Genomic DNA, 25,229 nt, shown 5'->3' with positions numbered 1-25,229 from the left:
TGGCTACATCAGGGGCGTGTGGCCTAATATGCAAAGGAGCTCCTGTTAGAATTCCACCACTGGTTTGACCTATCAGATTGCAACCCTTTATTCAATCCTTCCGTCTTTTTCCTGATTTAACAAATTCATGTATGTTAACAAATGGTCCTGATTTATAAGGTTGTCAGGTTCTCCCCCACAAGTGAACCCTGTCCTATGGGAGCAGAAGACTCGGAAACGTCCGTGAGCAGAGATTAGTGCACTGGCCTGCTTGTGAACCAGGTCTTACCTGGTAACCCTTCAAGCACATTTGACCTACCATCTCAGTTTTCGACCAGTTCATCCAAAAAAGAATCCAGGTAACAGCAATTTGGTAAGGGTTCTGAGAATTTAAACCCTCAGACCGCCCTTGCAGAACTACAGTTTCTAGGAGTTCTGTGGGGGGGAACGAGTAACCATTACAACGATCAAACTGGGGAGCACAGATATGCGTCTGCGGTGATGTTTTATTCAGTGTCAGTCTTGCCTCTGCGGTGGCAACTGGGAAGCCATCTTGTTTTTCCTCAGGGGATCAGATTTGGCCTTGGGTTTTCCCCAAACCCTCATTTCAAAAGGACCCCCTCCACTTACAAATGTATCAGCCAACTAATTGTCAACAACACATAAACCACCATCAAACTCACCCAGTCTTCATTAATAAGAACTTTTACATATTATTACAAGTGAAAATCCACACACAAACACCTACAAAAATAACTGAGATCCTCAAGTAAGGAAATATGAATTAAATATATTGCTTCTTCTTCTTATCTAGATATATCAGTTAGTAAGAGTGCTGGTTATTAGAAGCCAATCGCACCTAACATTTCTGTTCAGTAGAATTTGTTAAGAAGTTGTTTGTTATGTTCATCCTAGTTGTTCCCTTCTAAAATTCCAAGAGCAATTCAGTTTTCTTTGGATTTTCAATCTAAAGCAGGGGTGTCAAACACATGGCGCAGAGCCCGAATCAGGGCCCCGGAGGGCTCCTATCAGGCCCCCAAGCAACTGGCTATTATCTGATTCCTTCTCCCCTCTCTCTACAGAGCAAAACCTCTTCACTGGCTGAGGCTCCTCCCTTGGAAAGGACAGGGGGGAAGGCAGAGCTTGTTTTTCCAGGCTCTCTCAATTGCATAGTAGAGTTACTGAGCCAAGCCTTTCTTCCTTCCCCCTCCTGGTCCCCTGGGGAAGGAAGGAAGGAAGGAAAGTGCCAGAGCTTCTTTTGCCCAAGTTCCCTTGATCCCATGGGAGAGATACAAAGAAAGCACCTTTAATACCAACAAGTGCTAATGTTTCAAGCAGGTTTTAAGGTATTTTTTTTAAGTATTTAATTGTGTTTGTCTATGTCCTTTATAAAGTTTGTACCTCTGCTACCTAATCTTAAATAGGAATACACATCGCCTGGCCCAACAAGGCCTCATTTATATCAGATCCATCCCTCATAACAAATGAGTTTGATACCCCTGATCTAAAGGGAAAATGTGAACCTCAACGTGAATGCATCATACCCATGCAGTGGGCAGCCAGCCAGGCAGGACACCTCTATTTCCTGTTAAAGAGTAGGAAGGTATGCTCTTACTAGAGATGGTTCTTCCGCCTCCTGAGGCGGAGGGGCGCTGTCAGGCATTGGCGAAGAAGTAGCATCGTTTTCATTGGTCATATCACCATCCGTCAGGGCGTCGAAGGAAGGCAATCCATCCTCATCCACGGGGATGTTGTCCAGCGTCTCCGTGAGAACAGCTAGCAAGTTGGCTTCATTCTCTTCATCTATCTTCTTCAGGAGACGAAACAAAACAGAGAGAAGGCGCAATAAGATTAACAGCCCCGGAAAATGTGATTTGTCCGAATTAATTTTTACAAGTGTCAACTGCCACTCTCATCTCAATAACAAAAAGTCCTGCATCTGGAATTATTGTGGACGTTTTTTGGAGGCGGGACTTCCACAAACACCTACTGGGATTGGTCCTTGGTTTGCTTATTTTCTTCTTCTATGGTTTCCTCTCTTTCTAGCTCTTTCTAGCGGTTCAGTTTGCGGACTCTTATCTGGGACAACCGGTTTGATTCCCCACTCCGCCACTTGCAGCTGCTGGAATGGCCTCGGGTCAGCCATAGCTCTCATAGGAGTTGTCCTTGAAAGGGCAGCTTCTGTGAGAGATGTCTCAGCCCCACCCACCTCACAGCCAATGTTCCCTCTAAGCTGATTTAGCGTGAGCTAGCTCACAGATTTTTAGCCTCCAGCGCACACATTTTTGTTTTAGCTCAGGAAAAATGGCCCAGGGCACACTAATTTATGCCGTAGCTCACAACTTTAATGCCAGTAGCTCCCAAAGTACAATTTTTGCTCATAAGACTGTAGCCTAGAGGAAACATTTCAACAGGGTATCTGTTGAAGGGGAACAAGATAAAGGAGATTGTAAGCTGCTCTGATACTCTGATTCAGAGATAAGGGCGTGGTATAAATCTACAGTCGTCTTCTTCTTCATCATCTTTGTAACATCAATACTAACAACTTCACCTCAATTATCATGCACAGACCATCCCGCCAACACCTCAACTACGTCATTAGAAATCTGCGATACCCATCTACCCCGACACAGAATGCCAGTTAATTGACCCAACAAAATTACGAGGCTCACAAAATGAGGCAGCTAATCAGAAGATGAAAATTTTATTACTAGCTAAATTAAACAACTTTTCCTAGCCAGCTAGATGGGGGTGCGGAACACCTATTATTTCTCTTTAGACCCCCCCCCCCCCACAACACACAATCAAAATTTGTCACCCGATATGTAACTTCTCATTTTGATGCAATCTGAAGTATAGCAATCAATGCTCTTATAATGACAGCCTGCAATTTCCCATTTTTAAATAAATGGATTACGAAGGTTGTCTTTTGAAGCTGTCAACTACTGGATACGTTTATCTAATTCAGGCTGCAATTATAGAAAAAGCCGATTAATTCCTAATCAGATGTGGATGGAACGTTAATTTGTACGAGATATCTTATTTCAGTACCGGGGACTTGTTTGTGTCAAATCAAATACATTTAATACACTCGCATCCTCAATGCGCTATGTTCCAATTATGATACACATATTTGGAAGACGGGAAAATAACGCACTTATTATATTTTTAGAGATTTGTTGCGGCAATTATTAATGACTTAGGGCTTGGGAAAACTCCCTGCGGGGCCTACGCAAAGACTCTGCCGGCAGCCAAAGAAAATCCTCTGTGAGAGAAAGTAGCCTAGAGATTCTCGGCAGTCGACACACTTGAGTAGTTTAATACCACCCAGGCCTGGGCATGGACTGCTACCTGAAACACCAAGTACAGATTCATTAGGATTGATCTGAACAGAACTGACTTGTGCTCGGTTAAATCTACCCTTTAGGCCAAGGCGCAGTTAAGGAAACAAACCACACAAACTCAATCAAGTTAGGGGGAATGGGTAAAATGACTCGATTAAATAAATAAAGCCTGAAACAAAAATGCAATTGTTTAAAAAAACACACACACACACACAAGCCAACGTGGAAAATTTCTATCCACCTTTCTGTATCAGCTGACTGTGCAGAATCAGCAAACAAGCTGGGCAGAAGGTTTGCACCTGCCTAACATATTTGCCATATAGTATTACACATGATATATAAATAGGGTTGCCAAGTCCATTTCAAGAAATATCTGGGACTCTGGAGGTGGAGCCAGGAGACACTGGGGCGGAGCCAGGAGCAAGTTTGTGACAAGCATCATTGAACTTCAAAGGGAGTTCTGGCTATTACATTTAAAGGGGCTGCACGCCTTTTAGATGCCTTCCTTCCATATGAAATAATGAAGGATAGGGGCACCTTCTTTGGGGGCTCATAGAATTGGACCCCCTGGTCTAATCCTTTTGAAACTTGGGGGTGTTTTGGGGAGAGGCATTGAATTGCTGCCTTTGCCTCAAAAAACACCCCCCCCCCGAGACCCAGAAACCCACAGATCAATTCTCCATTATTTCCTCTGGGAATCAGTCTCCCAAGAGAATAATGGGAGTGCCCAGCCGGCATTTCCCTCCACTCCCCCTGCCTTCTGATGACCCTAAGGTGGGGGGAGGGCCTCCAAATCGGGGAATCCCCTGCCCCTACCTGGGGATTGGCAACCTGATACCTGAACAATGTGAACACACAAGGGGTTGGATCCAGAACACTGAAAAGGGAAAGAACCTGCATCTTCACCATATCCCCTTACCCCAACAATACCCAACCCTTCTAAAGTAGATTACCAAGGCCAAGGAACCCACATGGATAGGGTTGCCTGGTCTTATCTGGCTCCCAGCGAGGGAAATCTCCTTGCCTGTGCAGTTCAATGGTGTCACCCAGAAGTGACATCATCATGCTGGGCGTATTGCATGGAGGCACTCTAGCAATTTGGGTTAAAAAAACAACCTCTATGGTGCCATAGAGTTTTTACCCAAATTGCTAGAGCAGCCCCTACAACATGACCGGTGTGATGACGTCACTTCTGGGTGACATCATCACACCAGGCACACTGGGTGCAATAGGACTCTTTGGAGGCAGGGATCTCCCTGCTGGCAAGCTCCATTCCAATGGGTTTGGGCCCCAAAACCAGGGGGAGGCTGGGATGCCTACACATGGATTAACGTAGGCATATAAGAAGACTCCTGCTGGATCAGACCAATAGCCCATCTAGGCCAGCATCTTGTCTCACAAAGTTGTCAACCAGTTCCTCTGGACGGCCGACAGGGCATAGAGGCTGAGGCCTTCTTCTGCTGTTGCCTTCTGGGATCTGGGATTCAGAGGATCAGTGCCTCTGCAAGTAATATTTCCTTTTGTCTGTCCTGAACTTGTTCCAGCTTCATTGGATGTCCTCGATTTCGAGTATTTTGGGAGAGGAGGAAAAACGTCTCTTTGTCAATTATCTCCATCCCCCAGGCATAATTTTATAAACCTCTCATGCCCCTCCCCCTAGTCGTCACTTTTCTGAACTGAAAATCCCGGGCGCTTCAGCCTTTCTTTAGAGGGAAGGTGTTCCAACCCGCTAATCGTCTGGGTCACCCCTCCTCTGTACTGTTTCCAGCTCTACAGTATCCCTTTGGAGATATGGTGACCAGAAGTGCACACAGAATTCCAAATGAGGCCGCACCACAGGTCTATGAAGGGGCATTAAAATATCTGTCTTTCTTTGTATCGCTCCTGTGTGATCCAGGGAACTGGGCAAAGGAAGCTCTGGCTCTTTCCTTCCTTCCCCAGGGACTGGGGGGGGGGCGGCAGGGAGGCTCAGCCAACAGAAGGAAAAGAGGCTTGGCTCAGTAGCTCTGCTGCGTGATTGAACAAGAAACAGAAATGTCTTTACCACTTCATCTCCAACAACTGCACATTGTTGAGAGAACAACAAACTTTAGATGTGCTCCTGTTTGCGCATCGTAGCCAAAAGGTGGGCGTGTCCTGCTTGCATACAAGATAAGTGACGATTAGTCCTATGGAGACTTCAGCTGTCTCTGAAATGTTGCCTAAAGGCAAAATTTGAAGCCAGTTTTAATGTTCTCCAGTAGAATTGGGGCAGAGCGAGGGGAATCTTGCAAATAATTATGTAATGTCTGGTGAGGACTTCTACACCTCTCAGAGTGCTCACCAGATCTCACCTGAAATAAATTTGGAGCCTCTCTCGTCAGACAAAATACTGGAAGGATACCAAGGGAAGCCAAAACCATTTTGAACAGAGCAGAATGTTTTTCAGAAGGGTTCTGCACATCTTGTGGCATTCTGAACAGCCCGTTAATACAACTGTAATATGCAGAAGTGAGGAGCAACGTTCCCTCTAAGCTGCAGAATCTTGCGAGCAAAAATTCTACTCTGTGAGCAAATGGCATTAAAGTTGTGAGCGACTGCCGCTAAAGCTGTGAGCTGCTGCATAAATTATTGTGCTCTGGGGTCATCTGTCCTGAGCTAAGACAAAAATCTGTGAGCTGGAGGCTAAAAATCTGTGAGCTAGCTCATGCTAACTCAGCTTAGAGGGAACACTGGTCAAGAGGAGGGGCAATGGCTCAGTGGTAGAGCATCTGCTTGGGAAGCAGAAGGTCCCAGGTTCAATCCCTGGCATCTCCAAAAAAAAAGGGTCCAGACAAATAGGTGTGAAAAGCCTCAGCTTGAGACCCTGGAGAGCCGCTGCCAGTCTGAGAAGACAATACTGACTTTGATGGACCGAGGGTCTGATTCAGTATAAGGCAGCTTCAGATGTTCAAGAGGTCGAATGGGCCCAGGCTCTCCTTGTCACAGCAATTTCAGTTAGGTTTTCTGCCCGGCTTTCAAACAATCAAACGCCCCCCGAGACAAGCGAAGGGGATGTGACAAAGAAGAACTCTGTTAAAACAATTAATGCAACGTCCCATTATCGCTCCAGTCCCAATTTACAAAGCAAATAAATCAACGTCACCGCAGAGGAGGCAGCCAACCTGGCCAGCTCGCGTCCGCTCACAAATGGCACGACGGCTGGCCGGGAACCCAGTGGGCAGCAAAATGACGCAAGCAGATAACCTTAGCGAGGCTGAACAGTGTGCTTGCTCCTAAATGCTGTTTTACACAGGGATGTTTTCATTAGTTATGGTAGAAAGCGGGGCTTTTCTTTGTAACAGGAGCTCCTTTGCATATTAGGCCAAACGCCCCCGATGTAGCCAATCCTCCTGGAGCTTACAGTAGGCCCTGTAAGCCAGGGGTGTCAAACTCATTTATTATGAGGGCTGGATCTGACATTGAGACCTTGTTGGGCCGGGACATGTTGGGTGGGGCCAAGTCATGCCAGGCCAGGCCATGTGTGAACCTATTTAAGATCAGGTAGCAGAGATCAACTTTATAACAGACACAGACAAACACACACACACACACACATATATATATGAATTAAACTTAAAACATGCTTAAAATGTTAGCACTCATTGGTTTTAAAGATGCTTTCTTTGTATTTCTCCCATGGGATCTAAGGAACTGGGTAAAGGAAGCTCTGGCTCGTTCCTTCCTTCCCCAGGGGATGAGGAGGGAGTAGTCTCAACCAATAGAAGGGAGAGAGGCTTGGCTCAGTAGCTCTGCTGCGTGATTGAGAGAGCCTGGCAAAGCAAGCTATCCCTCCCACCTTCTTCCACAAGGGAGGAGCCTCAGCCAATGGAGCAAATAGAGGTTTTGCTCTGTAGCTCCTGTGCGATTGAGCATGCCTTGCAAAGCAAGCTGAGATGCAGAAGGAAGCAAGAGATAGGGAGAAGGAAGGAGATGACAGCCAGTTGCTTGAGGGCCTGATAGGAGTCCTCCGAGGGCCTGATTCGGCCCCCGAATTGCATGTTTGACACACCTGCTAAGAAGAAGAAGAATAACTGCAGATTTAATCCCTGCCTTTCTCTCTGAATCAGAGACCCAGAGCGGTTACAATCTCCTATATCTTCTCCCCCCACAACAGACACCCTGTGAGGTGGGTGGAGCTGAGAGAGCTTTTACAGCAGCTGCCCTTTCAAGGACAAGTCCTGTGAGAGGTATGGCTGACCCAAGGCCATTCCAGCAGCTGCAAGTGGAGGAGTGGGGAATCAAACTCGGTTCTCCCAGATAAGAGTCTGCACACTTAACCACTACACTAAACTGGCTCTCTCTACACCAAACTAAGCTCTTGGAGGATTGGCTACATCAGGGGTGTGTGGCCTAATATGTAAAGGAGTTCCTACTACAAAAAAAACCTGGTAGGAAGTACATCGCTGCGGAAAGTTAGAGAGGAATAGGTGATGTTGTGTAGCACTCCCAACTTTTCCACACTTATTAAAGATGCCAGCCTCCAGGTGGGCTAATATATTTAACGATTACAACATATAAAAGCATAAATACAGAAGAAGAATTAGCTGTAATGGCGTCCAAATAAATGTCATAAACCACTATAGCGTGTGCGTATTTTATCATTCGCATTACATCATGAAGTATTTTAAGAGCAAGAGGCATAAGCAATTATCAGAATAATTCAAAATATAGCCGCAAGGGTACAAGAAAATTCATCAACAATCTTACAAGCAATAAGCAATAACAATCTTACAAGCAGACAGTTGCCCACACGGGTAATGGTTTTCTTTCGAGTAACATCAATAACCCCAAAAGAAACGGAACACGCTGGGCGTGCAGAGGGGTGGCGCAATACAGAAGTTACTGCCACCCAGGACTAATTTTGGGGCAGAAGCTCACAGGAGCGGAACTCCGGAACCTCTAAATTTTATTGTGCTCTTTCTTAAACCTCCTCCCCGCCCCCGCCAATTCTTGCTTCTGGGCTCCACCGTTCAACCCCCCCTGTGAGAATCTTCCTGAACTCTAAGATCTGACAAACTTTCTCCTATCCCCCCCCCCCACAAAAATGGGAAAATAACCAAAACATACAAAGTAGGCAGATGGAAATTTCCATCGTGCCACTGCAGCCGCATAGGAGAAAGTCGTTTTATAAAGTTCATCGGGATTAAGTTTTCATTAAGATAATTATAATTCAAGAAGCATTTGAAGGTAGATGCTGAGCTGATGTAGTTCAGGACCCCTTCCGGTGATATCAGGGGTGTGTGGCAGGTGCAAATATTATGCAGGTGAGGTGTGCTTATGAGCACCGGCTCCTCTTTTTCTACCAAATGACCCCTGCCCCCCACCTAAGGCCTAGTGACAAATTTAGGCGGACAGTCTGTGACTGGCAGGCAGCTTCCAAGGCAGAGTGGGGATTTGAGCCTGGGTCTCCCACCTCCTAGTCCAACACACTCTCGCAGCTACAGCATGCTGGCTTTCGCAGGGACTCACGGCTGCTGTGGGAGCTGCAAATACTTGCTATTTGCTGCACACGATGATTTGAGTTGCGCGGCAGGCATGTGAAGAAATGTTTTAATTGTGATGTGTTCTCCCCCCCCCCCCTTCTCCAGCTTCAGACGTTTCATTTTCCCTGAGTCACTCTAACTTTATAGAAGAAGAATATGAAAAAGAAGACTGCAGAGTTATACCCCACCCATCTCTCTGAATCAGAGAGCCCCGTGGCGCAGAGTGGTAAAGCTGAAGTACTGCAGTCAGAGCCCTCTGCTCACGACCTGAGTTCGATCCCAGCGGAAGCTGGTTCAGGTAGCCGGCTCCAGGTTGACTCCATCCTTCCGAGGTCGGTAAAATGAGTACCCAGTTTGCTGGGGGGAAAGTGTAGGTGACTGGGGAAGGCAATGGCAAACCACTCCATTAAAAAAGTCTGCCGTGAAAACGTGAAACCAACATCACCCCAGAGTCCAAAACGACTGGTGCTTGCACAGGGGACTACCTTTACCTTTTTTTCCCTTTCTGAATCAGAGACTCAGAGTGGCTTACAATCCTCTATATCTTCTCCCCCCACAACAGACATCCTGTGAGGTGGGTGGGGCTGACAGAGCTCTCACAGCAGCTGCCCCTTCAAGGACAACTCCTGTGAGAGCTATGGGTGACCCAATGCCATTCCAGCAGATGCAAGTGGAGGAGTGGGGAATCAAACCTGGTTCTCCCAGATAAGAGCCCGCACACTTAACCACTACACCAAACTGACAATGTTGCAGCAAGAGAAGAACCCCACATGCAGAGAAGCCCAGACTTTTTGTTCGGCTTCTTTTTCTTTCAGACAGTTTGGAATCGAAACAGTTCCCAGGTGCATTTTTAACAAGCCTCACCCCCTACAAGTGTTCACAACGTAGGTGCCACAAAGATCATCTCAGATTGTCCTGGAACGAACTCTGAGACCAAGGGCAACATTAAGACCAAAAGAAGAAGATGATATTGGATTTATATCCCGCCCTCCACTCGAAAGAGTCTCAGAGCGGCTCACAATCTCCTTTACCTTCCTCCCCCACAACAGACACCCTGTAAGATGGGCGGGGCTGGAGCGGGCTCTCACAGCAGCTGCCCTTTCAAGGACAACCTCTGCCAGAGCTATGGCTGACCCAAGGCCATGCTAGCAGGTGCAAGTGGAGGAGTGAGGAATCGAACCCGGCTCTCCCAGATAAGAGTCCGCACACTTAACCACTACACCAAACTGTCTCTCCCAACAAAGTTTAATTCTGGGTATGAGCCTCCATGGGCGTACGCTTCCGAAGAAGTGTGCATGCGCATGAAAGCTTATGCCCAGAATTAAACGTTGTTGGTCTTAAGGGTGCTCCTTGTTCTGTTGCTTGAGGTCGGCATGGCTGCCTCACCTGAATGTATCTCAAACCATCATGGAATTCTTGAGCTAGCCTTAGGCCAATATGGTAAAGATACACGGTGATCTGTTACAAAGCAGTAAGTAAAACTCTACGTGGTTGAATGAAGAAAGGTTAGAACGCTTGGAACTCATTAGCTTGGAGAAACGTCAGCTCAGGGGTGACGTGATAGAGGTTTACAAGGTTCTGCATGGGATGGAGAAAGTAGAGAAAGAAGTCCTTTTTTCCCCTTTCTCACAATACGAGAACTTGTGGACATTCAATGAAATTGCTGAGCAGTCGGAATAGAATGGATAAAAGGAAGTATTTCTTCACCCAAAGGGTGATTAACAATTCACTGCCACAGGAGGTGGTGGCGGCTACAAGCATAGACAGCTTCAAGTGGGGATTGGATAAGCATATGGAGCAGAGATCTATCCATGGCTATTAGCCACAGATTATTGTTGGAACTCTCTGTCTGGGGCAAGTGAAGCTCTGTATTCTTGGTGCTTGGGGGGAGCAACAGTGGGAAGGCTTCTAGTGTCCTGGCCCCACTGATCGACCCCCTCACGAGACCTTGGGTTTTTGGCCACTGTGTGACACAGGGTGTTGGACTGGATGGGTCATTGGCCTGATCCAACATGGCTTCTGTTATGTTCTTATGTTATTCAAACCAGCCCCTCAGGGGTTTACACCAGAATAGCCTTGATTTGTTTATTTAATTCATTTGTACCCCACCTTTCTCCCCAGTGGGGGACCGCCAAGTGGATTAATGTTGTTCTCCTCTCCTCCATTTCATCTTCACAACAACCCTGCAATGTAGGCAAGGCCAAAAATGACATGTGACTGGCCTGAGGACAACCGACAAGCTTCCATGACATGAGCGGCGATTCGAACCTGGCTCTCCCTGATACTAGCCCATCACTCTTGACCAGGGCTTTATTTTGTAGCATATTAGGACACACACCCCTGATGTAGCCAGTCCTCCAAGAGCTTACAGGGCTCTTCGTACAGGGCCCACGGTAAGCTCCAAAACACGGACGGCCAAACTGTGGCTCGGGAGCCACATGTGGCTCTTTCACATATATTATGTGACTCTCAAAGTCCCCATTGCCCTGTTGGCCAGCTTGGAGAATGCATTTAAAGTCCCTTTCTATCTCTACCTCTCCCTCCCTCTCTTTGCTTTCCTTCCTTCCTTCTTTCTTTCCTGTCTTTGTGGCTCTCAAACATCTGATGTTCCATGTCTTGAGGCTCTCAAACACCTGAGATTTATTCTATGTGGCTCTTACATTGAGCAAGTTTGGCCACTCCAGCTCCAAGAGGATTGGCTACATCAGAGGCATGTGCAGGCGTGGCCCGAGGGCGAATAGTAACCTAGGAAACTCCCGGGCCCCCCCTCTGTGGGATTGCTGCGCCCCGCCTCCCCCCCTGGCTTCCCCCCCTCCCCCGTGGCTGCGCCTCCTCCTCCCTCCCTGGTCAATTTCAGTGCCAGGGAAGCGGGAAGGAAAGGGTGCGCGCTGCCACCACCTCCCACTTCCTGGATGGGAAGGAAGGGGGAGGGAGTGGCAGACCACTCTTTCCTTCCCACTGTGGCCGGCCAGCCGGCAGGCCCTGCAATGCTGACTTTGAGTGAATGTTTGAGTCTTTATCAGATGTTCGGCGGGGGGCAGGTAGCTTTAGATGGCCCGCGGGGGAGTGTGGCAGTTGAGTGCTGGTTCCCCGGCACTGGAATTGACCAGAGAGGGAAGGGAGGGAGGAGGCAAACTAGGCGTTTGCCGAGGGAGTTAGGGGGCACCCAATTCGGCACCCCCTACCACCCAGCGCCCTAGGCAACCGCTAGTTTGCCTAGTGGCAAGGCCAGCCCTCGGCATGTGGCCTAATATGCAAAGGAGTTCCTGCTACAAAAAAAAGCCCTGCTCTTGCCTTTGCACTGTTTTGCAATGTGAGTTTCTCTCTTTCCCCCAACTAGATCCCATCAACAGTTCTGCTGGGCTCCTCTCCTCCAAACCGATGGGACACTTTGCGAGTTCCGGCAGCTGCTAGCCACTGCCTGCTAAAGACCATCCGGCGAGCAAACTTCCAGTCAGCCGGTTGTGCTAAAGCCTTGCGAGAAGGTCATTTCGCATAACCAACAAGCGTCTCGTGATATTGCAAAAGATCAGCCTTAGCATATTGTTCATTAAAGCACCGGGCTCCCTGCTTTGCGCTCCTGGTGTGAGGCGGAGTGTTGACAGCGCGGGGAGAAAGCTTTGCGGCAGCCAAAAGCTGTAAATTTCGCTATTCCAGCACCGCCGCTTATGAGGCTCGTCTTCCACAGGGGCATGCCGGCAATTACACAGGATAGCCTCATTCTTGAAGAGGGCTGAACAGCTCCAGACAGGTGCTGAGTCAGAGGTCAGCAGGCAATAAGAACCGGCTCAGCACCTTGCGGGAATGACCCCATAAATTTGAGGCCGGGCGGCACGAAGGAAGAGTGCTCGTTTTTCCGACGAAAAGGAAAGGGGATTTCTGAAAGGCAACTGCAGAAAAGAAAAGTGCGGCACACACACAGTGCAGACTGACCAAAACTACAAGCAAAAAAAAAGGGAACAGCTCGCATCCATCTGTAATGGGACCCAAGGCGGCTCACGGTACAACAATTTAAGGCACAATAATACAGAAGACTCAAATGAACAGCAGAAAGGGGGAGACATCTGGACACCTAGCAGGACTTCCTCTGTTCAGTGCTCGATTAAACCCTGTGGAGCACCCTGGGCCAGGGGTGTCAAGCATGCTGTTCGGGGGCCAAATCAGGCCCCCGGAGGGCTCCTATCAGGCCCCTAAGTAACTGGCTGTCATCTGCTTCCTTCTCCCTATATCCCCTCTCTCTTGCTTCCTTCTGCATCACAGCTTGCTTTGCCAGGCTTGCTCAATTGCACAGGAGCTACAGAACAAAGCCTCTGTTTTCTCCATTGGCTGAGGCGCTTCACTTGAGGAGGAATAGCTTGCTTTGCCAGGCTCTCTCAATTGCACAGCAGAGCTACAGAGCCAAGTTTCTGTTCTTTCTATTGGCTGAGGTCCCCCTCCCTCGTCCCCTGGGGAAAGAAGGAAAGAGCCAGAGCTTCCTTTGCCCAGGAAATAAAAAGAAAGCATCTTTAAGATGAATGAGTGCTAACGTTTTAAGCATGTTTTAAGGTTCTTTTTTTTGGGGGGGGGGTGTTTTTCTGTGTCTTTTATACAATTTATATCTCTGCTACCTGATCTTAAATAGGTACACACATGGCCCAGCCAGACATGGCTTGGCCCAACCTGACATGGCCCAGCCCGACAAGGTCTCTTTTATGCCAGATCTGGCCCTCATAACAAATGAGTTCGACACCCCTGCCCTAAGCAGTCAAAATTGTTGGGGGGGTGGAATTATTTCAGAATCTCAAAATCTTGTTTGGGGGGGGATTATCTCAGTGTCTGAACACCCACAGCATTTGCTGTGGCCTGCAAGCACCTTCTTAAAAGCCCCTTTAACAAAGCAGCAGGGGAGAGGCAGAGAGAGGCAAACCTGGCGACAACGCCAGCAGCCGCCACGCCAGGCAAGTCGGGCAAAGAGCAGCTCAGTTGCTGGCTGCGTGTGCAGGCTGGGAAGGGCTGCAAGCAGGGGGGAAACCGGGGAGGGGGAGCCAGCCCGGGGCCCCTAAAGGCGTGGGGGCCCTTAGGCAAGTGCCTACTTGGCCTAATTGTTAATTGAACATATTGAACATATGAAGCTGTCTTATACTGAGTCAGACCTTTGGTCCATCAAAGTCAGTATTGTCTTCTCAGACTGGCAGCGGCTCTCCAGGGTCTCAAGCTGAGGTTTTTCACACCAGGCTCTCCAGGGTCTCAAGCTGAGGTTTTTCACACCTATTTGCCTGGACCCCTTTTTTTTGGAGATGCCAGGGATTGAACCTGGGACCTTCTGCTTCCCAAGCAGATGCTCTACCACTGAGCCACCGTCCCTCCCCGGCTCTGCCTCTGTTTCTGCTTCAGGAGAACAAAGCTTGAGTCCAGGGGTACCTTTAAGGCCAATGAAGTTTAATTCTGGGCATAAGGGGGAAAAATGTATCTGTTGTGTATGTGGACTTTATGTCTAGAGGTAGTTCCTGCCTGGCTCATTGGAGCCTAAAAGACTGAGCTTGGGGACTGGGAAAAATGGGAAGGAGGATCCAAACCTCTGCTTTCCTGGCCCAATCGCCAGCCCCCTGCTGGTTCAAGCAACCCAATGACGTCTCAGCGCAGGAACCTTGCCGTGTATCTATTTCGCCCCGTTGGCCCAGCTTAGTACTCTTAATGGTTTATTGGATTTATATCTCGCCCTCCCCGCCGAAGCAGGCTCAGGGCGGCTCACGGCCAGTAAAATCGCAGTAACATTTCAACACCTAATGCATCGTAATTAGAAGTAAACATTAAAACATTAAAGCAGTCAGGTGCTAATATAGTTCGATGTCATTTCATTTCCGATGGTGTTCGGTATTTATTAGATACAAATACTCTTAGTTTAACGGTCGCCATGTTGTTATCACAATAAAGAGCTTCGGTCACGGCAACCTCGCCTGTTCAGAGAGAGAAAGTTTGGTGTAGCGGTTAAGTGCGCGGGCTCTTCTCTGGGAGAACCGGGTTTGATCCCCCACTCCTCCACGTGCACCTGCCTTGGGTCAGCCAGAGCTATCTATAATATAGTGGGTTCTATGCGAGGCGAGGTGGTAGCGAACATAGCTCTTTTATTGAATACAGCATAGTATAAAAAGGTAAAGGCAGTCCCCCTGTGCAAGCACCAGTCGTTTCCGACTCTGGAGTGACATTGCTTTTGCAACGTTTTCACGGCAGACTTTTTACGGGGTGGTTTGCCACTGCCTTCCCCAGTCATCTACGCTTCCCCCCAGCAAGCTGGGGACTCGTTTTATCGGCCTCGAAAGGATGGAAGGCTGAGTCAACCTGGAGCCGGCTACCTGAACCCAGATTTTATAGAGCTGCCTTAAAAGACTGAAGGCTGGGCTAACAGGGCCAACTGTATATACACACAACGTTCCTGCGCTAGGATGCTATTGGACCATTCAAACCAGCAGCGGGCTTGTGATTGGAGCAGGGCAGTAAGAATTTGAATCCTACTGCCCGTTGTTCCCGAGTCCCCAAGCTCACTCCTACAGTCCAATGAGCCAGGCAAGAACTCCATATCACAGATACAATTCTAGTCACATGTACAACACTATCGCAGGAGTTGTCCTTGAAAGGGCAGCTGCTGTGAGAACCCTCTCAGCCCCACCCACCTCACAGGGTGTCTGTTGTGGGGGGAGAAGGCACAGGAGATTGTAAGCTGCTCTGCCTCTGATTCAGAAAGAAGGGCAGGGTATAAATCTGCAGTCTTCTTTTAAACGCCTTCCCTCCATTTGGAAATAATGGGGGATAGGGACGCCTTCTTTCAGGGCTCACAGAATTGGACCCCCCTGGTCTAATCTTTTTGAAATTTGAGGATAAGCACCAGAAGCTATGCTGAAAATTTGGTGCCTCTATCTGAAAAAAAAACCCAGCCCCCCTAGAGCCCCAGATACCCATGGATCAATTCTCCATTATACCCTATAGCAGGGGTTGCCAACGGTAGCTCTCCAGATGTTTTTTTTGCCTACAACTCCCATCAGTCCCAGCCAACATGGCCAATGGCTGGGGCTGATGGGAATTGTAGGCAAAACATCTGGAGAGCTACCATTGGCCACCTCTGCCCTATAGGAATCGGTCTCCGTAGGGAAAAATGGAGTGCCCAGCAGACATTTCCCTCCCCCCTCCTGCTTTCTAATGACCCTTAAGTGAAGGGAGGGCCTCCAAACTAGGGGATCCCCTGGGGATCGGCTGCCCTACATCCAGAGTATATTTGTTTAGCAACTAAAGTGAAATGCCCAGGGCTTAAGTACCTGCAACAGAAGAGAGACAGACATTCAGTCTGGACCTTCTAAGTTGGCAGCCGTTTCGGAAGAGATCACTAAAAAGTCTTTTGGCCAAAGAGCCAAGCTTCGACGTTTTATTGCTTCTAATCAGTTGTCGCAGTTCAGAAGTTTCCATTAACGGCCGGACAATTAAGTTTCTAACAAACGGAGGAGCCCCTAATTAACTTATCTGTCTCCCAAGTACAGTACCTAGGCTAGCGATCTGTAGCGAGAAGTTCTTACGTCTTTGACCAAAACTCAATTTATGCAAGTCACTCAGTGATTAGATTTCCTTTGTGTAAACTGCTTGTGTTAAAGCTTTGATTCTGAACGTGGAGAGAGAAAAGAACGGGTTTATCAGACTCTCAACTGTGGCAAAAGAACCCAAAACGATAAGACAACTGTTTGCAGTGGAGCCAGACAAACCGCCGTGGGCCTGATTATATAAACTGCATGGCGACTGAAATCACAGAAATGCGGTTCCATTTGACTTGGAATCAAAAGGTCGCACGGCTCGGTTTATACTTGATGGCGAGTGCAGTACTGAGAAAACACCTGAAAGAAACGATCTTATCAGCAGTTACAGGCCTCAAAATTTACTGACTACATGAGATAATTTGCTGATTACTAAATAAACATGTTAACTGAGTTTTGTACGTGTGGGAGGTATAAATATGTCAAGTACTTGATGTCCGTAAATGCACCGCCAGCTATCTTACTATTAGCATATTAACTGCATTTTGTGTGTGTGTGGTGCCGAGACAAACTGTGGATTGCTCTTCTTAACTCACACAATATGTAAAACACACAAACTTAGCAGGGTGACATCGCTGGATGCTTCCTAGCGTTTCAAGTCCTCAAATCAGGGGTTCCTAACTTTTTTGAGCCGGAGGGCATCTTTAGAATTCTGAGCACAGTCACAAAATGGCTAACTCAGGAGGCGGAGCCAGCCATAAAAAGGTTTACTTTCAGTCACACAGTAAAGATTTTTCTGAAGTGGTCTGAAGCTCTTACTAAAGAAAAGTTTCAAAAGAACAGCATAGCCAATGAAATCTACAGTGGCCAATCAGACGCTTTCTAAGAGCACTTGGTGGGCACAGGCAATAAGCAGGAAATAAATGCGACATGTCTACGTAACCAGGAAGTGACATAGGCACATCGGTGACATCAGGGGCGACGCTCTGGTTTTTGGGCAAGACTCTATGGTAGAATTGTTTTTCCCCCCTCCCCCACATCAACAACGTGCCTATGTCACTTCCTGGTGATGTAAGCACGTTGCATTGATTTCCTGCTTCTCTCTCCTTGCTCCTGGAAAGGTAAGCCCCATCTCCCGCCCGCTGATCTGACTGAGCAGGCAACCCTAGTTCTCACATATTTATCTATATGTCAACTGAGCAAAAAGGATGCATGCAGATGGAAAGAACTGATTCTGTGCTTGACCTAAGTAATTCATTTTAATGATCCAACCATAACCCTGTGGGGATTTTTGCCTCTTCTCTAGTAACTTAGAACCTCTAGACAAGTGTGTTATCTGTTACTTAATACCAGGGGTGGCCAAACTTGCTTAACATAAGAGCTACGGAGAATAAATGTCAGATGTCTGAGAGCTGCAAGACATGAACGTCAGATGTTTGAGAGGAAGGAAAATGGAGAGAGGGAGAGGTGGAAAGAAAGCACAGAAAGGAGTGTAAAGAAAGCAAAGAAAGAAGTGCCTTTAAAGATAGAAATGTCTTCTCCAAGTCTGCCAACGGGGTAGTGGGAAGCTTAGCCACACAATATGTGTGAAAGAGCCACAGTTTGGCCACCCCTGCTTAATGCCAACGCACACCTGGCCGTGTAGCACAAGCAGTTTCTGTGCATGCTCAAAGCCGCCGAGCACTGTGCTGGAGACGAATTTTGACAAAACCCATCAAGATGATCCAATCAGGAGCTCTGCTCACTTATAACGGAACAGGTTCATCAAGATACATTCACTTGTCAATTACTGTTTTAAATGCCTGTGTATACCTCTTATAATTCCTATCCACACAAATGAGACAGTGCCTTCGGGATGGGTGGCATATGAAGGAATTGCTCTTCCCCCCTGTCATAATCCTTTTCCTCGTGAGGCCTACAGGCTCCAGGGAAGCCTGCATCAGAGTAGTTACCGGGCCTACATGTCCCAGGATCCCCTCTATCCCTCTGATTGGGTGGGCAGCAGTTTTGGAAGGAAATCTTGCCCAGTGGAGACCAGAGGGACCTGGAAGGAAGGAAATAAAAGGACAAGCAAGAAAGGGGAAAATGTTCTCTCTGGAGAGGCTGCAGCCAGGAGAGTTCTCTCTGAAAAGCTGCAGCAGGAGGGTTCCCTCACCCAAGGGGTGGTGAATCTGTTGGCATTAGTGCAGGGGTCCCCAACCTCTGGGCAGTGGAGCAGTACCGGTCCGTGGCCTGTTGTATAACTATTTTATTATATATTACAATGTAGGAAGAAGAGAAATTGGATTTATATCCTGCCCTCCACTCTGAATTTCAGAGTCTCAGAGCGGCTCACAATCTCCTTTACCTTCCTCTCCCAGAACAGACACCCTGTGAGGTGGGTGGGGCTGAGAGAGCTCTGATAGAAACTGCCCTTTCAAGGACAGCTCTGCGAGAGCTATGGCTTGCCATTCCAGCAGCTGCAAGTGGAGGAGTGAGAAATCAAACCCGATTCTCCTAGATAAGAGTTCACGCACTTCACTACCATACCAAACTAATAGAAATAAAGTGCACAATTGTATCATCCCAAAACCATCACGCCCCCACCCCCCACCCGTCTATGGAAAAATTGTCTTACGCAAAACCAGTCCCTGGTGCCAAAAAGATGGGGGACCGCTGCATTAGAGGAAGGGAATGTTTAGTCGTGTCAGGGCTGTTATTTTCTTTATATCACCTTTACTGCTTCTACCATTTATAGTTTCACTAATAATTAAATCTTACTTGTTTATTCTTGAGCATTTGCAATAAAATTATTGTTGTTATAATGTCTGGATCCTCACATCTCTTTGGTCACAAATAGAGGTACTTGCTGAGAAGGAAGCCACAGGGGCTGGGTGGGCGCTCTGGACCTTTCCAAACTGATACCATACTGGAGTCCTTTCAAAGGAAGCTAAGGACAAAGAGAAATGTGGAGCCCTGGAGATCAGCAGAGCAGAGCCAAACTGAAGCTGTCTCCCTTGGTGAGCTGCCTGAAGAAGGATTCTCTGAAAGGGGACAGAAGCAGCAGTCCAGTTAAAGCAGCCACACCAGTTTGGGAAATACGATCACACCTGCCTTGGTGAATTGGACTTCAGGAAGTCCTACAAACGAAGGAAAGCACTGTAAATTGCAAAATGGACTGTGAAATAATTTCAAATTAATGGGGAAATATTGTGATATAAAACATCGCTTTCAATATATATTAGTTAAAGCTCTCACGGAGTGTTCTCCTATATACCTTACCATACTAGAGTGAGGCAGCCAGTAGAAGGCCTTCCTTGGTCCCCTGCTTGTGACATCCCCTTTAAATATTTTGTAATCCGCTAACATACTAATCAATGCACCTCTGAAGATACACAGATGGGAAGGAAGGAAGGAAGGAAGGAAGGAAGGAAGGAAGGAAGGAAGGAAGGAAGGAAGGAAGGAAGGAAGGAAGGAAGGAAGGAAGGAAGGAAGGTAGGTAGGTAGGTAGGTAGATGGGGATTCAGGAAGGAGGTGGAAAGAAAGCAACTTTAACGTTAAATGCATTCCCCACGCTGCTGACTGATTTGGAGAAGTGATTTAAAGAAACGAATGCCTTATCCAAGCTAGCCGATGGGGCGGTGGGCACTTTGAGAGCCACACAACAGGTGTAAAAGAGCCACATGTGGCTTCTGAGCCACACTTTGGCCACCTCTGGTGTATACTAAACGCTATGCATGAGGAAACTGGTCTCAGACTGCTGACTCTCCTTTAGATGTTAACCAGCCATTTGAAACATGGGCCTACCCTGCAGGGTTGAGCAATGGACATAAAGCAGCTTGAATCCTCAAAAAAGTGTTATTTAAATGTAAATACTATTTTTTACTATTTTGGGAGGACAGCTATGGCAAACTTAGGCAGTATAATAAAAAGCAGAGACATCACCCTGCCAACAAAAGTCCGTATAGTCAAGGTGATGGCATTCCCATTAGTAATGTATGGCTGTGAGAGCTGGACTATAAGGAAGGCCGAGCACAGGAGAATAGATGCTTTTGAGCTGTGGTACTGGAGAAGAATCTTGAGAGTCCCTTGGACTGCAAGAAGATCAAATCAGTCAGTCCTAAGGGAAATCAACCCAGACTGTTCCCTGGAAGGTCAGATGCTGAAGCTGAAGCTCGAAGACTTTGGCCACCCAATGAGAAGGGAGCGCTCACTGGAGAAGACCCTGATGCTGGGAAAGACAGAAGGCCAAAGAAGAAGGGGACAGCAAAAGATGAGATGGCTGGACAGCGTTCCTGAAGTAACTAACATAAATTTGAGCAGACTTTGGAGGATAGTGGAAGACAGGAGGGCCTGGTGTGACTTTGTCCATGGGGTCGCAAAGAGTTGGACGCGACTGTGCTACTGAACAACAACAACAACATCAGAATAGATGCTTTCGAGCTGTGGTGCTGGAGAAGACTCTTGAGAGTCCCTTGGACTGCAATAAGATCCAATCAGTCAGTCCTAAGGGAGATTAACCCAGACTGTTCCCTGGAAGGTCAGATGCTGAAGCTGAAGCTCAAAGGCTTTGGCCACCCAATGAGAAGGGAGCACTCACTGGAGAAGACCCTGATGCTGGGAAAGGCAGAAGGCAAAAGAGGACGGGGACGGCAAAAGATGCGATGGCTGGACAGCGTTACTGACGTAACAGAAACGAATTTGAACGGACTTCGGAGGATGGTGGAAGACAGGACTTGGTCCATGGGGTCGCAAAGAGTCGGACTCGACTATCTGACTGAACAACAACACTATTTTATACTATTATGCTGGCAGACGTCGGTGCTGTTGGGACAGTCACTTCCCCTTCAGAAGCGATGCCAGGTTTCCTTCCTCTCCTGTTCCCTGCCAGTGACTCACCAGGCGAGCCGAATAGAAATAGCAACAAGAACCACCAAGATCTCATTATCACATGTCTGCAAATCGTTGTGAAGTTGTGAGCGGGAACACAACGGGCTCCAGGGATGGGCAGGCTTCTGGTTTTGTTTGTGATGACGCCACTGAGATGGCATTTACTTTATTTCCCTTGCACGGTCTCAACTGAGAGTATAAAAAAACTGGCTCCCAAATTACTCCTACCTTTAAAATATATATAATTTTTTAAAAAAAAGGAAAAAAGGGAGAAAAAACTTAAAACCCAGCAACCAAATAAAAAAAAATTAAAGAGGGGGATATACATAAAGACATTCAAACATTTGTGAGCTCCCTGTTCACGACCTGAGTTCGATGCCGGCAGAAGCTGGGTTCAGGTAGCCGGCTCCAGGTTGACTCAGCCTTCCATCCTTCCGAGGTTGGTAAAATGAGTCCCCAGCTTGCTGGGGGGAAAGCGTAGAGGACTGGGGAAGGCAGTGGCAAACCACCCCGTAAAAAGTCTGCCGTGAAAACGTCGTGATGCGACGTCACCCCAGAGTCGGAAATGACTGCTGCTTGCACAGGGGACCACCTTTACCTTTTATACATAAGGAAAAAAATTAACAACAGCGGTGGCATATGTACATGTAAGTTTCTACGAGCAGTTTTCCTCTATCTAAAAATAATTCTGAATGCAATTGATGTCTACCTGCCGTGTGTTCAAATGCTGAGTTCTAAGGTCCTCAATCCGTTGATTGACCAGAGTTGGGCTTTTATCTTTCCAACCTTATGAGTATTTTAGCTATAAGCAAGGGCACGGAGGAGTCATTTTTGTTGATCATCAGACTCCAAGAGACAGTCAAAGAATTTAAGCAGGGGTGGAATTCTAGCAGCAGTTCCTTTGCATATTAGGCCGCACCCCCTGATCTAGCCAATCCTCTAAGAGCTTACAAGACCTTTTGTGCTCCCGCCCCCGATAAAGAAACTGCGCGCCAACCAGGAGCCCTCCACACCCCTCTCTGATGATCGGAATCATCAGAGAGGGGCAGGGAGGGCTCCTCGCTGCCGCACAGTCTCTGAGTGTCTGAGGATGCCTATGGCCGCAGGCCAGGAGGGCCTAACTCGGTGCCCTCCCCATCCCCAGCGCCCTAGACAAATGCCTGGTTTGCCTAGTGAGACGGTCTGCCCTGTCTGTGTCCTTTATAAAGTTTATATCTCCGCTAGCTGGCACGACATTTTATGACACCCGCGACCCAGCCCGACAAGGTCTCGTTTATCTCAGATCCCAGCCTTCGTAAGAAATGAGATCGACATCCCTGGTTTAGGGCATTCCTTCCGCCCTGTGAGCCCCTCAGCCGCTGCAGTTGTGGGTAAGGAAATGAGCTCCTGTGTAACCTCCAATGTTTCCCTAGCCTTCTTCCGCTGCTCTTCTTGTAACATGCAATGCACACAACTTGCTTCACAGCCCTCCGCTGGGAGACACGGCAGAGCTACATTCCGGGGTTACATTTATGGACAGCTCTTTCTCCGATAGCCTTTTAAAAACCATGCCCTTGGCTCGTCACCGCCCAGCAAAAGAGGCACGAGAAATTTATTTCCAGCCTTAGTGCCTATGGAGGCTGAAGAGTTCTTGAGAGAGAGATGGTGAACATGGCCAAAAATTTTTTTGCCCTTTCGAACCCATATCAAGGATCTCAAGGTATATTATGTCTTCATAAGGAAAGGTCCCCTGTGTAAGCACCAGCCGTTTCCGACTCTGGGGTGACGTTGCGTTCACAACATTTTCACGGCAGACTTTTTTACGGGGTGGTTTGCCATTGCCTTCCCCAGTCATCTACACTTTCCCCCCAGCAAGCTGGGTACTCATTTTACCGACCTCGGAAGGATGGAAAGCCGAAACAACCTTGAGCCAGCTACCTGAACCCAGCTTCCACCGGGGATCGAACTCAGGGCGTGAGCAGAGCTCAGGACTGCAGTACTGCAGCTTTAACACTCTGTGCCACGGGGCTCTTCTGTCTTGATAAACATCACCTTTATTATTAATTTTTTTCCTGCCAACACAGAAAAACAGATCTGAAGTGTTTCCCTAGAAGAATTCTCTTCAGCTGTTTTGCCTCTACAGGGCTACAGAGCTTGCGGACAGAACTGGATATATTTTGTTCCTGGAAGAGGTAACAGGACAATACCTAAATAACAACAGATACCCAGGGCCTGAGAGTAAACAGATGGGCTCTTCCATCTACTAATTCATGCTCTATAATGATAAGGCCCTCACAAATATTCAAAATGCATTTTTCTCAAAATGCAATGAGAAAAGAGGGAGAGATTATTCCTGCAGCCCCCAATTGCAGGGGAGGGGGGAATCAACTTGAGATTTTAGAACTGATACCTACTACCTAGATGTTTCAGTGTGCTTTTGGTGTCTGCCCAGCTAATTCTGCGTTTAGTTTCTGCGTTAACTTCTTGAATAGATGTCGCCGATCATGCAGACGCAAAAAGTAGGCAATGCTACTGATCCGATGCAGGTCGCTCAAAGTACACACCTATCTGGGCAAGCTTTAAGAGGGCCTGAACTGCAAGCAGATCCACGTTTGACAATACAATTCAAACAAGCTGGTGACGCTACCACGACCCCAGGGGATACTGTCGCTTCTCCTGTAAATGATATGATTTTGTTCTTGGACTGGGCAAATGCAGCCACAAGCAGCAATCACCAATGGCTAACCGCACATGCACAAACCCCTTCAGGATAACGTTCTACATCAGGAGTGTCAAACATGCACCTCGGGGGGCTTCTATCAGGCCCTCAAGCAACTGGCTGTCATCGGCTTCCTTCACCCTCTCTCTTCCTTCCTTCTGCATCTCAGCTTGCTTTACAAGGTTTGCTCAATCACAGAAGAGCTACAGAGCAAAACCTCGATTTTCTCCCTTGGCTGAGGCTCCTCCCCCTCCCGGTCCCCTGGGGAAGGAAGGGAAGAGCCAGCGCTTCCTTTGCCCAGTTCCCTGGATCCCACGAGAGAAAGACAAAGAAAGCACCTTCACGACCAACAAGTGCTAATGTTATAAGCAGGTTTTAAGGTTTGTTTTTTTTAAATCTCTAATTGTGTTTGTCTGTGTCCTTTATAACAGCGGCCTCCAACCTTTTTGGCACCAGGGACCAGTTTTGTGGAAGACAATTTCCCCCCTGACTGGTGGGGGTGGGGATGCTGGGGGTTTTGCTGCCCCAGGCTGCCTCCACTCCATCCTTGGCCCCCATGGAGGTCTTTAAATAAGGAGTAGGTGAAGGTCTCTGCATCACTCCACGGCCCAGTTGCTAACAGACCACAGACTGGTACTGGTCAACAGACCGGGGGTTGGAGACCCCTGCTTTAGAAAGTTTATATCTGTGCTACCTAATCTTAAATAGGAACACACATGGCCTGGCCAGACACAACCCAGCTCGGCCCAACAAGGTCTCATTTATGTCTGATCCGGCCCTCAACAAATGAGTTCGACATCCCTGCTCTACATTTTAATACAGGAAGTTCAGGCTGTCTGTGACTGCGGCAGTTTCATTTCTTCATGCTCACGGTTTGGGAGCAAGGAGCTTCTCAACCAACTATTGCAAAACCGTACAGGTCCCTAGCTGTCAACTGCAACAGAAAGGATTCTGTTTTTTCCCAGCCATTATGTAGCAATCCTTTTGTCCCCTTCCCCTTTTATGTTTAGTATATTAAAAAAAATCTTCACTTTTCTATTTCTTTGCTTCTGTGATTTCAAAAACATCCGAGAGCTAGTTTGGTGTAGTGGTTAAGTGCGTGGACTCTTATCTGGAAGAACCGGGTTTGGTTCCCCACTCCTCCACTTGCACCTGCTGGAATGGCCTGGGGTTAGCCGTAGCTCTCGTACGAGTTGCCTTGAAAGGGCAGCTGCTGTGAGAGCCCTCTCAGCCCCACCCACCTCACAGGGCGTCTGTTGTGGGGGGAGATTGCAAGCCGCTCCAAGTCTCTGATTCAGAGAGAAGGGCAGGGTATAAATCTGCAGTCTTCTTCTTTTTC

General features: G+C 47.7%; 1 protein-coding gene across 1 annotated transcript in view; it reads right to left on the bottom strand.

Moving 5' to 3' along the window:
• PPARGC1A (PPARG coactivator 1 alpha) overlaps positions 1–25,229 on the bottom strand; it is a 194,235-nt gene that overhangs the window by 62,345 nt on the left and 106,661 nt on the right. The window contains exon 3 of the mRNA XM_060246222.1: positions 1,595–1,789. Coding sequence (XP_060102205.1) covers positions 1,595–1,789 — 195 coding nt within the window. The remainder of the gene's footprint in view (positions 1–1,594; positions 1,790–25,229) is intronic.

This window comes from Heteronotia binoei, chromosome 9, assembly GCF_032191835.1.
Source record: "Heteronotia binoei isolate CCM8104 ecotype False Entrance Well chromosome 9, APGP_CSIRO_Hbin_v1, whole genome shotgun sequence".
Classification (NCBI taxonomy): Eukaryota; Metazoa; Chordata; class Lepidosauria; order Squamata; family Gekkonidae; genus Heteronotia; species Heteronotia binoei.
Note: the sequence above shows the minus strand (reverse complement) of the source record. Positions and strands in the feature narration are given on the sequence as shown.